The sequence below is a fragment of the Capricornis sumatraensis genome, chromosome 3 (assembly GCF_032405125.1).
Source record: "Capricornis sumatraensis isolate serow.1 chromosome 3, serow.2, whole genome shotgun sequence".
NCBI classification, from domain to species: domain Eukaryota; kingdom Metazoa; phylum Chordata; class Mammalia; order Artiodactyla; family Bovidae; genus Capricornis; species Capricornis sumatraensis.
Window position 1 is genome coordinate 39,930,544 of NC_091071.1, and position 17,467 is coordinate 39,948,010.

Sequence of the window (17,467 nt, forward strand, 5' to 3'; positions counted from 1 at the left end):
CTCTTTGCAACCCTGTGGACTGTAGCCTACCAGGCTCCTCCGTCCATGGGATTCTCCAGGCAAGAATACTGGAGTGGGGTGCCATTTCCTTCTCCAGGGGATCTTCCTGACCCAGGGATCGAACCCAGGTCTCCCTCATTGGAGGCAGACACTTTAACCTCTGAGCCACCAGGGAAGCCCAAAGGTGAAGGAGTCTGAAAAATGACCACAAATTATACTCCCGCGGAGCGGCAGAATCTACTCCTTGCCCCTTGAACCTGGGCTCACTCAGCGCCTTGTCTGACCAGAAGCTTGCTGTAGAAGTGATGGTTCTGGGAACTTCGGGACTTCCCTGGTGGTCTCGTGGTTAAGAATCCACCTGCCAATGTAGGAGAGCCAGGTTAGCTCCCTGGTCTCAGCAAGACTCCACGTACCGCACGGCAGTTTAGTCTGTGCCACAGCTGCTGAGCCCGCCCTCTAGAGCTGGAGAGCCGCAACTGCTGAAGCCTGTGTCCCAGGGCTGGTGCCCGCAACAGGAGAAGCCCGCACTCCGTAACTAAGAGCAGCCCAGTGCAAAGCAACAAAGATCCAGCGCAGCCAAAAATAAGTGAATGAATTTTAAAAAAAAGAAGCCTGGCAGCTTCTGCTCTGGTTTCTTGGAACCTCATTTTGGGGAAGTCAGCTCCCTCCAGTCAAGGATAGCCTCCCTGAGAGGAAATTCAGGCGGCCACGTGCAGAGGCTGCATCCAGAAAGAAACGCTGTCTGACCCCAGCTGACCCAGCCAGCCAGCCCAGGCGCCAGATGTGGAAGCTGAGACACCATCTGACTCCAGCCCCACCACCGTCTTACCTGCAACCACATGAGACTCCAGCAGAAGCCAGCCGACCCTCAGAATGGTGAGAGAGAAAACCAAATTGTTGTTCCAAGCCTCTAAATGGTGGGATAGTTACTACCCAGCAAGAGGTCACTAGAACACCTCCCCCCACAGATTTCAGAAGTAGATGAACGACGGCATAAAATTTCCACCCAAGAGTCCACGGAAATCTGTGTACAGCGATGAGGATCTGCGTTAAAACACTGTTTATAACTTGGAAAAAGTGCCAGGAGACTAAGTGCTCAGTGATAGACGAGTGGAGAAATAAACTGGGGCATAAACATTGGATGAAATACCTTACAGCTGTTAAGTACAAACTAAATCTAAATACATCTTCCTGGATAAGTCTGAGAACATTCTGGAAAGCAGCTGCTCGAATTCACCCCCACAAAGTCAATGTCCCAAAAGACACATAAAAAGGCAGGGGGAGTGTTGTTGATGAAAGGAGGCTAAAGAGAAACGGTCAGCTGATCACATGTGATAAAGGTACACGGTTCCGTAGCGGGGTATCTGCATCCTCAGAGAGGCAAGCCGAAGTAGCTGACGCTTAGCAAAGGGTTTGCAAGAGTGTGTAACAGCGGAGAAGGCAATGGCACCCCACTCCAGTACTCTTGCCTGGAACATCCCATGGACGGAGGAGCCTGGTAGGCTGCAGCCCATGTGGTCGCTAAGAGTCGGACACGGCTGAGCAAGTCATGTAAGAGAGAGAGAGAAAGCCAGTGGGGCAAAATGGCCACCACTGGGAGCCAAGTGGAGGGTATTTGTTATGTCATTCCTGTGACTTTCCTTTGTGTGTATGTGTGTTGGTTGCTCAGTTGTGACCCATGGACTGCCGCCTGCCAGGCTCCTCTGTCCGTGAAATTCTCTAGGCAAGAACACTGGAGTGGGTTGCCATTCCCTTCTCCTGGGGATCTTCCTGACCCAGAGATTGAACCCCAGGTCTCCTGCATTGCAGGCAGATTCTTTACCATTTGAGCCACCTGGGGCTTTGTTGCCATATGCGGGATCTATGATCTTCCTGGGGTGTGCCAACTCTTCGTTGAGATGTGAATGCTTAGTTTCATCATGCAGGATCTTTAGTTACAGCATGTGGGATTTAGATCCCTGTGCATTGGGAGCTCAGAGTCTTTGCCCCTGGACTACTAGGGAAGTCCTCAGCTCTATTGATTCCACCGATACACACAACATGGGTGAATCTCAGCACCATTATGCTGGGTCAAAACAGCCAGGCACCAAAGACTACACATGGGACATGATTCTGATGCAGGAGATTTACAGCTGGCCTCCTGCTGGCATCTCTTGGGGCACCAAGAAGTGGGCTTCAGGCTGGCTACAACTGTTAGCATTTTTTGAGGCAAGAGATAGGTGGGCTCCAGTGAAGGCATTTACATTTAGCCTCCTGTTTGCCCTCTAAAATGGAAGTAACAACAGAAACAGGGTAAATAGCCAATGTTTGTCTCTTGTACATAATAGTGTTTGTCTGTTGAGATAAAAGTCATGGCAGTAGTCAAGGTGAGGGCAAAGGGGGACAGAAGCCTGTTTGAGAAAAGGATTAAGGTATCTCTGCTTGCGCCTCTTTGGGGGCAAGGGAGACTACACATGTGCAGAAAAACTCCTTGTGGGTCAAAAGTCAAGGGATAACGCCAGGCCATAATGAGTCTTGCTTCTCCCAGAAGCCTTCACTTTGAGATCCATCTTGGCTGAGGGGTGTATGCACACCCAGGGGAGTGTCCCAGGGTAGGTCATGTGTGGATAAAGGAACCAGATAATTGGCCTGAAGGAAGACAAAGACCCGGAAGGACTGTCCTGTATAAACAACTCAACCACCTCTCTTCTGAGCTCCTTCTCACTAGGGGGCACGCTCACACCCTTTCTCTCTGGGTGTCCATCCCTGCCTTGCCTCTGGCTTAACTAAACAAACCGTTCCTCTATGTGCTCTCCCACTTGGCGTGCTGTGTCTCTAACAATAAACTTTGTACCTATATTTACAGTTTCTGCCTCTGTGATAAGTGCATTTTTCAATGGGGGCAAAGATCCAGGGGAAAATAGCATCTAGCTTCTAGCCCTCACTGGTCCTGCAGCTAGGATTGATGGTTCTCTCTCATCCAGGCTTCTCAGTTTCAACTCCGGGACAGGGAATAAAGATCTCATTTCACCCCACTGCTCACTGCTGCCTCGCTGTGATCAATTTCATTTAGAGAGTGTTCTGGTGTTAAATGAAATATTTCCTGCGTTACCAGTGGGCAAGAGATGTCCCAGCTATCCATGATTCAGTTCAGTTCAGTTCAGTCGCTCAGTCATGTCCGACTCTCCGAGACCCCATGAATCGCAGCACGCCAGGCCCCCCTGTCCATCACCAACTCCCGGAGTTCACTCAGACTCATGTCTATCGAGTCAGTGATGCCATCCAGCCATCTCATCCTCTGTCATCCCCTTCTCCTCCTACCCCCAATCTCTCCCAGCATCAGGGCTTTTCCAATGAGTCAACTCTTCGCATGAGGTGGCCAAAGTACTGGAGTTTCAGCTTTAGCATCAGTCCTTCCAAAGAACGCCCAGGGCTGATCTCTTTTAGAATGGACTGGCTGGATCCCCTTGCAGTCCAAGGGACTCTCAAGAGACTTCTCCAACACCACAGTTCAAAAGCATCAATTCTTCAGTGCTCAGCCTTCTTCACAGTCCAACTCTCACATCCACACATGACCACAGGAAAAACCATAGCCTTGACTAGACGGACCTTTGTTGGCAAAGTCCTCTGCTTTTCAATATGCTATCTAGGTTGGTCATAACTTTTCTTCCAAAGAGTAAGCATCTTTTAATTTCATGGCTGCAATCACCATCTGCAGTGATTTTGGAGCCCCCAAAAATGAAGTCTGACACTGTTTCTGCTGTTTCCCCATCTATTTCCCATGAAGTGATGGGACCAGATGCCATGATCTTCGTTTTCTGAATGTTGAGCTTTAAGCCAACTTTTTCACTCTCCTCTTTCACTTTCATCAAGAGGCTTTTTAGTTCCTCTTCACTTTCTGCCATAAGGCTGGTGTCACCTGTATATCTGAGGTTATTGATGTTTCTCCCAGCAATCTTGATTCCAGCTTGTGTTTCTTACAGCCCAGCGTTTCTCATGGTGTACTCTGCATAGAAGTTAAATAAGCAGGGTGACAATATACAGCCTTGACGTACTCCTTTTCCTATTTGGAACCAGTCTGTTGTTCCATGTCCAGTTCTAACTGTTGCTTCCTGACCTGCATACAGATTTCTCAAAAGGCAGGTCAGGTGGTCTGGCATTCCCATCTCTTTCAGAATTTTCCACAGTTTATTGTGATCCGCACAGTCAAAGGCGTTGGCATAGTCAATAAAGCAGAAATAGATGTTTTTCTGGAACTCTCTTGCTTTTTCGATGATCCAGCGGATGTTGGCAATTTGATCTCTGGTTCCTCTGCCTTTTCTAAAACCAGCTTGAACATCTGGAAGTTCACGGTTCATGTATTGCTGAAGCCTGGCTTGGAGAATTTTGAGCATTACTTTACTAGCGTGTGAGATGAGTGCAATTGTGCGGTAGTTTGATAATTCTTTGGCATTGCCTTTCTTTGGGATTGGAATGAAAACTGACCTTTTCCAGTCCTGTGGCCATGCTAAGTTTTCCAGATTTGCTGGCATATTGAGTGCAGCACCTTCACAGCATCATCTTTCAGGATTTAAAACAGCTCAACTGGAATTCCATCACCTCCACTAGCTTTGTTCATAGTGATGCTTTCTAAGGCCCACTTGACTTCACATTCCAGGATGTCTGGCTCTAGGTGAGTGATCACACCATTGTGAAGAAATGGAGTAGCCATCATGGTCAACAAAAGAGTCCGAAATGCAGTACTTGGATGCAATCTCAGAAACAACAGACTGATCTCTGTTCGTTTCCAAGGCAAACCATTCAATATCACAATTCAATCCAAGTCTATGCCCCAACCAGTAATGCTAAAGAAGCTGAAGTTGAACAGTTCTATGAAGACCTATAAGACCTTTTAGAACTAACACCAAAAAAAGATGTCCTTTTCATTATAGGGGACTGGAATACAAAAGTAGGAAGTCAAGAAACACCTGGAGTAACAGGCAAATTTGGCCTTGGGATGCGGAATGAAGCAGGGCAAAGACTAACAGAGTTTTGCCAAGAGAATGCACTGGTCATAACAAACACCCTCTTCCAACAACACAAGAGAAGACTCTACACATGGACATCACCAGATGGTCAACACCAAAATCAGATTGATTATATTCTTTGCAGTCATAGATGGAGAAGCTCTATACAGTCAACAAAAACAAGACCAGGAGCTGACTGTGGCTCAGATCATGAACTCCTTATTGCCAAATTCAGACTTAAATTGAAGAAAGTAGGGAAAACCACTAGACCATTCAGGTATGACCTAAATCAAATCCCTTATGATTATACAGTGGAAGTGAGAAATAGATTTAAGGGACTAGATCTGTTAGATAGAGTGCCTGATGAACTGTGGACTGAGGTTCGTGACATTGTACAGGAGACAGGCATCAAGACCATCCCCATGGAAAAGAAATGCAAAAAAGCAAAATGGCTGTCTGGGAGGCCTTACAAATAGCTGTGAAAAGAAGAGAAGCAAAAAGCAAAGGAGAAAAGGAAAGATATAAGCATCAGAATGCAGAGTTCCAAACAATAGCAAGAAGAGATAAGAAAGCCTTCCTCAGCGATCAATGCAAAGAATTAGAGGAAAACAACAGAATGGGAAAGACTAGAGATCTCTTCAAGAAAATTAGAGATACCAAGGGAACATTTCATGCAAAGATGGGCTCGATAAAGGACAGAAATGGTCTGGACCTAACAGAAACAGAAGATATTAAGAAGAGGTGGCAAGAATACACAGAAGAACTGTACAAAAAAGATCTTCAAGACCAAGATAATCACGATGGTGTGATCACTCACCTAGAGCCAGACATCCTGGAATGTGAAGTCAAGTGGGCCTTAGTCACGGTGGAAATCCATGATTCCCACCCTCCAAATTTGAACTTCCGAGCCACGCCAAAAGGTGGCGCCACTCCCTACATGCGGAACTTAAGGATGTCACAGTCAGGACTGATTACAGCCCTCCAGTGTGCCCTAAGGTAATTCAAGAAGATTTGGATACCTCTGTAAAAATGCAGGATGCTGGTCCCAGATAGCTGAGATGCATGTGAAAGGAATGCCTTCAATAATCCCAGACACTTGGGGCTCTCCCTGTGGCTCAGACAGTAAAGAAGTTGCCTGCATTGCAGGAGACTCAGGTTCAATCCCTGGGTCAGGAAGATCCCCTGGAGAAGGGAGTGGCAATCCATTCCAGTATTCTTGCCTGGAGAATCCCATGAACAGAGGAGCCTGGCAGGACTGAGCAACTAACATGTTCACTTGCTTTCACTTGCATCTTCCCATACATAGAAGAATGCTAAATTCCTTAACGTGATCTTTGGTTTTCTTTACTTAACAGTAATATTTGATGTTCAGACCACCTGCCCCCTTTGTTGCAAGCTTGTTTATAGCCTGACTCCCTCTCCCACCTCCTCAGAGCAGTCTCTCAGGGCTACCTGAAGTGCTGTCTCCCAGGCTCGGAGTCCCTAAGGTTCCCACCAAATAAAATAACTGCCTAAGGTTGTGACTAGTTTTTCAGTTGACTCTGGAAGAGGCAAAGTCAAGCTGATCAGTGGTTGCCAGGGGATAAGCCCTGCGGAAGGAGCCTGGGGAGCTCTGAGTACTGGACCACAGAGCTGGGAGAGATGCCACCGACAGAGGCTCCAGGAGGAGCCAGCCCTGCCCACAGCTGACCCCCAGAACTGAAACAATTTGTTCCTGTTGTTTGAACATCCAGTTTGTGGTCATTTGTTAGAGAAGCCCTAGGAAATGAACGTGTATGCGTGCTCAGTTCAGTTCAGTCGCTCAGTCGTGTCTGACTGTTTGCGACCCCATGAACCGCAGCACGCCAGGCCTCCCTGTCCATCACCAACTCTAGGTCGTGTCCAGTTCTTTGTGACCTTGCGGTCTATGGCCCACCAGGCTCCTCTGTCCATGGAATTTCCCAGACAAGAATACTGGAGTGGGTTACTACGCCCTCCTCCAGAGGATCTTCCCAACCCAGGGATCGAACCCAGGTCTCTTGTGTATCCTGCACTGGCAGGCGGATTTTTTACCACGGCAACACCTGGGAAACCCATAAGAAATGAATACCCAGCAATCAAAGTCTTTTTTTTTTTAAGTTGAGGGAAAAAAAAAAAAAAACCTTGGAAATAACAGGCTAAATGAAAAAAGCAAGTTTCAGAACAATGTATTCAGTGTAAAACATTTTATAGGAAGGTTTGCAAAGGCCCCAAACAATACTGCTTATTGTTCATAGGCTTTGGATATGTTGCAAGCACTGGGAGGTGCCCTGGTCTGGAAGTGCACCAACCCCCAGTTGTCTTGATGGAGGGGGTGGAGCATTCTGCTGGCTTCCCCCACCCAGCAGAGTCCCTGTGAGGCCTGCAGAGGCTTCCCGACGGAGGAAATGCCCGGGAGGAAATGCCAAGATTTGGAACACTAGGCGCCCACCAGGCGGTGGGGAGGGTCGGGGAGAGTATTCAGGGCTAAGCCCAGGCTTGGAGGCTGAAGGAGGCGGGCTTGCTTGAGGGCCACCTGGAGACCAGAGGACTGGATACCTTCCCTTCTTTTATCTGAACCTGTCCCAGTATCACTAGGGCTTCCCTGGGGCCACTCTGTCCCTCTTCTCCATCTTCACCTAGAATCAGCAAGGAGCCTGGAGGCCAGATTCAAATGCCCCAAGAATGACCCTGGCTGGGAGGCAGGCAAGCTGGGATGAAGCGCTGGTCATGCAGGCACAGACAAATCACTTTACCTTCCTGAGCTGGTAAACTGTGAATGGTCATGACCTCACAGGGCTGCTGTGCAGATGGAATACACTGTCATATTAACACACGTGGTGAGTCACTTCTTATGGCCCTGCTGAGCAGCAGCGCAGCCTAAGTGCTCGCACCTTACCTTCACCCTCATTCAACAGTCAGAACTCCATTAGCTGGGGACTGTGATCACCTCCATTCTACATATGGGGGACTGAGGGCAGCTGAATGACTCAGACACACACAGCTGATATGTAGGCAGTCTGGGATCTAGACTGAAGCCATGCAATGCCAGCACCTGTGAGCTACACTCCGTAATGTGTTGTTTTATTGGTTCATTTCTAGTTTACATAGGTCTACACCTCCTCCGACCTCCTGGGGTGGACTGTGAACCTCCTAAGAGTAGGGCCTTCATGACTTATCTCCAGGTGAGCCCAGCCCCTGCCCGGTAGGACTGGGGCTCAGGGAAGGCGTGCTGAGTGTGGGTGTGATATAGGTGGAGCCCTGGGTGATCCTGGCATTTGGAGGGAGTTGCGCAGCAGCACAGAGGCAAGGCTGGGGTGCCTCCAGCCCCCTGAAGTCCACCAGGCTGTCGCCCAGGTGCTGCGGAAGAATGTGGTGGCTTTACCAGGCGAGGCAGCCCACAGACCACTTTGCTATGGAACTGGTGACACCCCTGCTCTACGCTGGCAGGAAACCCTGTCCCAGCCTAGGATGCAGGAGTCCCAGACTGGAACCGGCCCTCACATCCAATTCCCCACAAGTCAGGAGTCCCAGCTTCCATCTTCCTTTTTCTCTAAGACTCAGCCAGACAGGACCCCAGTCCTCCAAGGCTCAGAAACCCTGACACACCCAAAGTCAGAGGGGCAGGGGACCCAGCCAGTACTGGCTGGCAAAAGCTGATATGGACATCTCTGCCCATCTCCACATTCAAAGATGTCATGTCAGTAGCTTGAAATCAGCCTTGGGGCTTTCCCTGGTGGTACAATAGTTGAGAATCGCACTTCTAGGACATCCCTGGTGGCACAGTGGATAAGAATCTGCATGCCAACGCAGGGGACCCGGGTTCTATCCCTGGTCTGGGAAGAGTCTAACTGCCTTGGAGTAACTAAGCCCGTATGTGACAACTTTTGAACCTGTGTGCTGCAACTGCTGAAGACCGTGTGCCTAGAGACCATGCTCTGCAACAAGAGAAGCCACCGCAATGAGAAGCCTGTGCACCGCAATGAGGAGCAGCCCTGCTCTTCGCAACTAGGGAAAGTCTGTGCGCAACAACAAAGACCCAGTGCATCCAAAATAAACACATTTTTAAAAAGAATCGTGCTTCAACTGCAAGGGGCATAGGTTCAACCCCTGGTTAGGGAAGTAAGATCCACATGCTCCCCAGTGCTGCCAAAGAAAAAAAAAGTAATCAGCCTTGGAGGGAGTATTTATAGCACAGAAATGGGCAGAATTAACAAGTCAAGGCTTTTTCCTTCCCTGAAAGCCTGTTATTAAAGAGTTACCAACACACCACTGCTCCCAGCCCTCCATCCGTCCCCACTCACTAGGCCAGGAGCCTCTTTCACAGGGACCCAGGGAGCCCTGAAGTCTGAGGAGACTCTTGAGAAGCCACCAGGCCACGGCTGGGGCATCACCCACAAGCCCCAGGCTGCCCTGGGCTCGACCCCAGAATTCAGCCATGGGTCCTCCCAGTCTCCTCACCCCATCCTCTGCCCCTGACTCTGCAGCCTGGGAGCTGATAGCCTCAGGTTGGGAGGAGCACAGGCTAAGGTGTGGTTATGGGCAAGTCACTTCAGCCGTCCTCACCTACCACACGGGAACCAGACTAAGAAGTCACATCTGTGCTGCTCACGTTCAACTCCTGTCCATGTGACCCCAAGCAAGATAGATCCTTGCTAGGCCTCAGTTTCCTCATCTGTAAAACGGGGATAATGGCAGTTCCTGCTTCATGAGGATGTCATGAAAGTAAATAAGAGCTTTCTTAGCAGAGTGCTTAATACCCGCTAGATTTGCTGCTGTCGTTAATAATGTCCTATCTCAAAGGGCAGTTGTGAGGGGAAAGGGAACCGACGTCTATGTTCAGCGTGGGGTGTGCATACAGTAAGTGCTCAATTAATGGGCCCTGTCGTTTTCGGTGGCAGCAAGATGGGTCAGCGGCTCTGACCTGGGTGGAGTTGCCTTTCTTTGGGCCCCACCTGGCCATTCCAGCCACCAGGGGGCGCCCCGTGGTCCCGCCCCTCACCTGTGCGGGCGGATCACCCGGCACCGCCCCCGGAAGAGGGGATCCGGGGCCGCGGGGACCTCGGAGGCAGCCCGGCGCCGTCGGGTGAGAGCCGAGGGGGCGCGAGGACAGGGGCCCTTTCGAGCTTCGGGTGGACCGGGCCGGGCCAAACGGGCGCGGGCCGATGGGGCGGGCAGGGGTGGCCGGGCCGGACTCTGGGGGCCGGGAAACCCGGGAGCGGGCAGGAAGGAAGGCGGGAAGGCTGTGGCTGGGCTTCCGACGCCGAGAGTTGGGGGTCGAGAGGCTGGTGGCCCCGACGCCCGGGTGGAGGTGCTAAGAGCTAGTAGCTCAGTGCGGGGAGAGGCGAAGAGGCTGGATGCGCCCGAGTCCCAGAGCGGGCTGGACCCGCAGGGGCCACGTCGGGGAGACCCCCGGTCCTTCCCGGGGCAGTTGAGTTGGGAAGACCGCGGATGCCTGGGTCCTGCGAAGAGGCCTGGGATCTGACACCTGCCAAGAGGAGGAAGGGAAAAGTCAGGTGTTTGTGTGTGTGCGTGCCCGCGCGCGTGCGCTCACAGTGGGTGAGGAAGCCCCAGGCATGCTGGTGGGGGGTAACATGGGGAAAAGGCCAGGGAAGCCCGTGGGTCCCCTCCCTCCTGAGCCCCAGAACTGCGGGCCCTGGCGGCCCTGGGGGAGCGCCGCCAGGCTCCCATCCCCAGGGCCGGGCGGGAAGTAAACAGAAACCTGGAGTGGCCAGGCGGCAGTGCCCGCGCGGGCATAACCTGTTACCTCGCCCAGGGTGGCTGGGAACTGCGGCGCCTGGGCCAGCAGTCCAGAAGCGGCAGGCTGAGGGCCTGGGGAAGAGGAAGCGGGGGGCCAGTGGCTGGGGTGGGCTGTGGTCCTGGAGCACTGGGACAAGTTCCCCGGGGCAGAAACCATCCACCAGAGGCGGGAGCCCCGGCAGCTCTCTTCCTGCTTCCCCCTGCCTCAGTTTACCCTGGGGACATTAACGGAACTGGGCGGACAAGACACAGATCATTAACCCTTCTTGGCCCAGAAGACTCAGAGGGCCAGTGGCAGGTGAAGAATTTCAAGAGAGCCTTGTCTTGGCCAGCGAGGGGGCAAACCCCTTTGGGTTGCAGAGGAGTCCTGTCGCCACTTCTCCTCACAGCCCTACCTGCCCCTACAGATGCTGCCGGTGCCATGAACTCCCCAGAAGGGCCCAGCTTTCCGGCCGGGCTGCTTTCAGGGGGCGCCTCCCCCAGTGGTGATGAGGGCTTCTTCCCCTTCGTGCTGGAGCGGCGGGACTCATTCCTGGGAGGAGGCCCAGGGCCTGAGGAGCCAGAGGACCTGGCCTTGCAGCTGCAGCAGAAGGAGAAAGACCTGCTGTTGGCAGCGGAGCTCGGCAAGATGCTTCTGGAACGCAACGAGGAGCTGCAGCGGCAGCTGGACACGCTGAGCGCCCAGCATGCTGAGCGTGAAGAAGTGAGCTGGTGGCAGAGGGCAGGGCTGGGGGGTGGAGAACAGGTGGCAGGGACCAGGTGGGGGGCGGAGGGACGAAAGCGGGGCAGGGGCTTGCCTCTGGAACAGCAGTCCAGGGCTAGGACCAGTCTCCCTGGCAGTGTTGCCCAATAGTTAAGAACATGGGTTCCCTGGCGGTCCAGCATTTGGGACTCTGTTTCCAATGCAGGGATGCAGGTTCTGTCCCTGATCGGGGAACTAAAGGTCCCACAGGCTGCCCACTGCAGAGAAAAGAACACAGGCTCCGAGGGCAAGGCAGGACCCGAGTTCAGATCCCTGCCAGGCTGTGTGACCTTGAGCAAACCGCTGGCCCTTTCTGAACCTTGGGTCTGGCTCCTCAGCAGTATTGCACAAACCCCAGCGAGCAGATCCTAGGCACTCTCTCCCTGTCTCGCTCTGGGCTGAGCACTTTCCACTCATGATCTTGGTCAGTTCTCACTCAGCTCTGGGAGATATGCATGGTTCCCTCTGCCCATATTGCGGTCACCCTCACCCTGGGCGCCACATCCGGCCCCCTACACACACCAAGGACACCACTGACTCCTGCATCCATGTTGTCGGCCCCACACCCTCCCCACTTGGCCACCTAATGGGCGTCTCAACATAAGTGGCACTGGATTCCGTGATCCCATCACCTGCTGCCCACCCCCGCTTCCCACTGCAGGGCCCCAGCCTGAGCATCTCCACGACCTCTTTCCTCCCACACTGGCAAGTCCTGTTGATTCTTTTTTGAAACTAGACACCAAGTCTACTCACTTCTTATCATCTCTCCAAGCTGGCTGCAGTGCCATCATCTCTGCCCTAGACACAGCAGCTGCCTCCTCACTGGTCCCCAGCTTCCACCTTCCCCCTTGAGCTCCTTCTCCAAGGGGTAGCCAAAGGGATCTTCAAAAATTGCAAATCCGATCATTTCAGTCTTTGCCCAGAATCTCCCAATGGCTCCCCCTCATTTAGAATGAAACCAAAAGTTCTCACCAGGGCCTAAACGTCCTAAGTGACCCCCCCTGATCTCATCTCAGCCACGTGGCCTCTCCTCTGAGAGGGCCTTTTTTCAGTTCTCTGAGCAACCCACACTTACTGCCTCAGGGTCTTTGCACCTGCTGTTCCTTGGTGTAGCCCTCTTCCTTCTTACCCTGCAGGAGTCAACTTAGATACCACTTCCTCCTGAAGGAGCCCCCGCCGCACCTCACTCCTCTTCATCACTTCCCAGGGTTTCTTTAGAGCCCTCAATGTGCCCCTCTCCGAAACTGCCTGGTTCAAATGTGTTCATTCGCCTCTGGACTCTAAGCTGTTTCAGGTTGTGAATTTGGTGGTCTCACTTACTGCTGATAGCCAGACCCCAAAATGGGGCAAGCTCAGGAAATACTGGATAGATGAATAGATGGATGGATGGATGGCTAGATGGGACTTGGAGGTGTTAGGGAGCTGGGCACTGGCCAGAACAATAGGGCCCCAGACTGGTGGGCTTAATCCTAGAGCTGTGTTGTCCACACCCCACCCCCATGGTATTTGGTTAAGGATTTGGCTGTCTGGGTTAGAATCCCTGCTCTAATAACTCACTGTGTGTCCTTGGGCAAGCCATTTAACCTCTCTGAGGCCCAGTTTCCTCATCTGTAAAATGAAGATGTTAAAGATTTTAAAGGTTTCCCTGGTGGCTCAGCGGTAAAGAATCCACCTGCCAATGCAGAACATGCAGGTTTAGTGCCTGGGTTAGGAAGATCGCCTGGGGAATGAAATGGCAACCCGCTCCAGTATTCTCGTCTGGGAAATTCCATGGACAGAGGAGCCTGGCAGGCTACAGTCTATGGGGCTGAAGAGTCGCACATGACTTGGTGACTAAACAGCAACAATAGGATTCTAATTCCCCCGGAGTAAAGACAATAATATAGGTGAAGCCCTAGCAGGAGGGCTTGCTAATCATCATAGCAGCTATGGTTAGTGTCACCGTCCTGCATGGAGTCTACAGAGGGGTGAGGGGGCAGACGCTGGCCTCTGACTTGCCTGCCTCCCCAGGCTGGTCCTCTGGGTGTGCCAGGAGCGTCCCCCCGCTGGTTAGACAGGTTCTAGGGGAGGGCGGGCAGAGGCGTGGGGCCGGGGTGCGGCTGCCCAGGGTTAATTAGAGGGAGCTGGCCAGGAGGAGCTGGGGGAGAGGGGTTGAGCAGAGGCGGAATCTCCAGAGCACGCAGCTGTGTGAGGCCATGGGCCGGGGCTTCAATTCTGCCAGACTCAGGCGCTAAAAACGGCGCCTGCAACCTTGGGCCCAGAAGCCCCGGAGGCAGGCAGAGGTGAGTGGGCACCGGGAAGCGTCGCCCAGCTCAGGCCCAGGGTCAGCCCCTCCAGAAGCCGCTCTAAGGCTCCTCTGCCTCCTCTACTGTCTGAGGCTGCATCTTGCCCCCCTGCCCGCTCCCCCGCAGCTCTGTCCTGTTTTTGGCTCTCAGGCCTGCCTCGGACCCCCTCGGCCGCCCCCAGGTCTCTGCCTGTTGCTCTGGGTCCCCTCCAGTCTCACTGTTCCGTCTCTGTCTCCGCCCCTCTGTCTCGGCCCCACAGCAGCTGCAGCAGCAGAACCATGAACTGCGCCGGGGCCTGGCAGCCCGGGGAGCTGAGTGGGAGGCCAGGGCGGTGGAGCTGGAGAGGGACGTGGAGGCCCTTAGGGCTCAGCTCGGGGAGCAGCGTTCCGAGCAGCAGGACAGCGGCCGGGAGCGGGCTCGGGCCCTCAGCGAACTCGGCGAACAGAACCTCCGGCTCAGCCAGCAGCTTGCCCAGGTGGGACAACCCTGACCCTGGGTCCCTTGGCAAGGAGGGGGCGGGCTCCCTGTCCTGGTGGGGGTGGGCGCACTGGGCCCAGTCCTGGTGGGGGTGGTTGCACTGGCCCAGGCTGGATGGCCCTGACCCTGGGTCTCCCAGCAAGGAGGGGTGGACGTCTGGGGATGGGAGTGCTGGGCCTGTTGCAGTGTGGGCCAGCTGAGGACTCTGATCCCCAACCCCATTCCCAGGCCTCGCAGACTGAGCAGGAGCTTCAGCGGGAACTGGACAGCCTTCAAGGGCAGTGCCAGGCTCAGGCCCTGGCTGGGGCAGAGCTGAGGACGCGGCTGGAGAGTCTGCAGGGGGAGGTGAGTGCCAGTTGGGGCCGGGGGTCTGTTAAGTGGGGAAGGCTGGCATGGGGGCTGTGTAGGCCCAGCCTTGCCCTTCCACTCTTGGCTGTGATGGGCTTTTCCCCAGAATCAGATGCTCCAGAGTCGCCGGCAAGACCTGGAAGCCCAGATTCGAGGTCTGCGTGAGGAGCTGGAGAAGGGACGGAGCAGGTTGCAGGCCACCCACGAGGAGCTGCTGCTGCTGCGGCGGGAGAGGCGGGAGCACGGTCTGGAGGTGACTGGCAGGGCTAGGGTGGGTGGGCGCGTCAGGCTGGGGGCCTGGATCACTGCCTCGGGGCCTCCTGGGAGAAGACCCCAGAGCTGGGTCACCGGGAGCCCTAGCAGCCGGGCCAGGAGGGCAAAGGCATTAGCACAAGGGCAAGTGGGAGCCACAGAGAGACTGAGTCGGGCTGGTGGTTCTAGGATGCATCAGAGACCAGCAACTGGAGGCCAGGGATGGGGCCGAGGCGAGAGCTCACCATCGGAGGTGATGGGGACCTGGACCAGGTCTGGGTGTGAAAACAGAGGAAAGAAAATGGAAGGAGGCGGTATGCCTTGATGTTTGAGATCTTAGGAGCTTGCGCTTGCTTTGAGGTCAGATTACTGGGTTTCTTATCCCAGGGTCCCTCCCTACTATTGTGGGACACCAGCCTCAGTTTCCCCATCTGTGAGATGGGTGGTAATGCTGCATGGCTGCGGGAAGGGTGTGAGACGTTCAGCAGGTCGCCTGGCTGAGAAGAGAGGATCAGTCAGGGCCGGGTGACAGCTTTAGTAAGAAGGTGGGCCTGCCGGGTCAGGGACGGGGCGGGGCTTTTCTAGTGATCGGATGGGGCGGGACTGGAGGGTGACTGGAGACTTTGAAGTCTGGGTGCTCGTCGGGGTCCTGCTCTGTAGGTAAGGCAAGTGGCATCTGCCGAGGGGGACTGCGGGTCCCACGGCCGCCCCGCGCTGTGGGAGCGGGAGCCAACTTCGGCGCTGGGCGGGGCGGACGCGCGGGGATGCCTGACTCCCGCGGCGCGCTGGCGCCCCCTGTCGGCCAGCGGTGGGGGCATCCGTCTGACGCTCACGGTTTCACTCTGCTGCCGCAGCTGGAACGCGCGCAGTCCGAGACGGGGGAGGCGCTGAGCGCGCTGCGGAGGCTGCAGCAGCGTGTCTCGGAGCTGGAGGAGGAGTCGCACCTCCAGGACGCCGACCTCTCGGGAGCCTCGCTGCAGTTAGAGCTCGCCCACAGCCTAGACAGCGACCAGGACCAAAACCAGAACATGGACAGAAGCGGAGGTGCTCTGGTGAGCTCTCGGCCCACCAGGCTCCACACTCACCATCCCGGAGGGCTGCAGACTCCGCCCCTCTTTTTTTATCCCTAGAAGGTTTGACACTGCCCTGATCGATTTCTTTGGTGGACAGACCACTCTATCCCCGGAGACCCAAGAAGCATCCAGCCAGCAGTGTTCGCCCCAAGAGGAGAGGTTGGAGCCTCCCAGGAAGGGAGCATCCCTGAGCCCAGAGGAGATATTGGGAGAAGAGGAGGAGGAAGTGGTCCGGTTACAGGTTGAGGTGAGGGAAGCATAGTATTGGATGCAAAGCTCCTCTCAATGTCAGTTTTTCTTTCCCATCTATACCGCCAAGCCTTTGCCCACGAATCCCTCTCTACTTGGATACCCCTTCACAAACTTGCCATCAAGTTTCAACAGCCAGCCTGTATGTCACCTCCTCCAGGAAGACTTCCTGAACTACACTCCCCCTTAAGTCCCATCTCCTCCATGCATCCTTCCAGCAGGCTTAGACCATCCATCTAACCCCGACCCACCCCACCCCGCTAGGCACTCAGAAGATTCATCTCCAGCACAGGACCATTAGCTGTCAGGGTTGTTTGTGGAGCAGGTGGAGATGGGAGGTGGGAGGTGCGGGAAGGCAGCGAATGAGTCTAGACTGCCTGGAAGAGCAAGTGCTGGGACACCCAGGGGCTTAACTGCCTCTTCTGGACGTTACCCTGCCCGCAGATGGCACTGCAGCAGGCAGAGCTACAGTCCCTGCGGGAGGAACTGCAAAGGCAGAAGGAACTGAGGGTGCAGGACCCCGAGGAGGCCTTAAGCAGCGCCCTCTCAGACCGAGACGAGGCCATGAACAAGTAAGCATCTGCAACCATTCACCACCGCCCGGGGGCCCTCTGACTTCCCTGGTTTCGTATTAGTGGTCTGACTCCCGCCTGGGTCCAGGAGCCCCCATCACCCCTGCACGCTGAAGCCCCAGCGTCCACGGACCTGCTCTTTGCCCCTCGCCTGCAGGGTCCTGGAACTGTCCCTGGAGCTCAGCCGCGTTTCTCTGGAGCGGGACTCCCTCTCCCGGGAGCTGCTTCGCACCATCCGCCAGAAGGTGGCGCTGACGCAAGAGCTGGAGGCCTGGCAGGTGAGGGGCGGGGCGCACGGGGCCAACGGGGAGGAGCCGGTGGGGCGGGGCCGAACGCTGACCCGCCCCGCCGGCCCGCCCACAGGACGACATGCAGGTGGTCATCGGCCAGCAGCTGCGCTCGCAACGCCAGCAAGAGCTGAGTGCTGCCGCGTCCGCCCCGCGCCCCGCCCCAACGCGCTTCTCCCTGCGCCTGAGCCCTGGGCCCGCCGGCGGCTTCTTCAGCACCCTCTTCCGAAGGACCTGAGCGCCGGGAACAGGCAGGGCTGGCTTTGCCCTCTTGGCTCACTTTTCTTTTCTGGCCGACAGAGTGATGGGTCCCGATTGTCTGCCAAAGGCGGCTGGTGCCCTCCCCTCCCTTGGAGGCTGGGCAAGGGCTCACTGGGAGCAGGGGCCAGCTTTGGGGGCCAAAGACCCCAGACGGGTGGCAGGGGCATGTGTGGCAGAGC

The 17,467-nt window shown here is 54.9% G+C and overlaps 1 protein-coding gene across 1 annotated transcript; it reads left to right on the plus strand.

Moving 5' to 3' along the window:
• Positions 1–11,163: 11,163 nt before the first annotated feature.
• Positions 11,164–17,265, plus strand: BICDL2 (BICD family like cargo adaptor 2). The gene is made up of 9 exons (XM_068969227.1): positions 11,164–11,445; positions 14,029–14,244; positions 14,475–14,591; positions 14,701–14,847; positions 15,701–15,898; positions 16,017–16,166; positions 16,613–16,740; positions 16,898–17,018; positions 17,104–17,265. The coding sequence occupies exons 1-9, from the start codon at positions 11,164–11,166 to the stop codon at positions 17,263–17,265; spliced, it is 1,521 nt and encodes a 506-aa protein (XP_068825328.1).
• Positions 17,266–17,467: the final 202 nt, after the last annotated feature.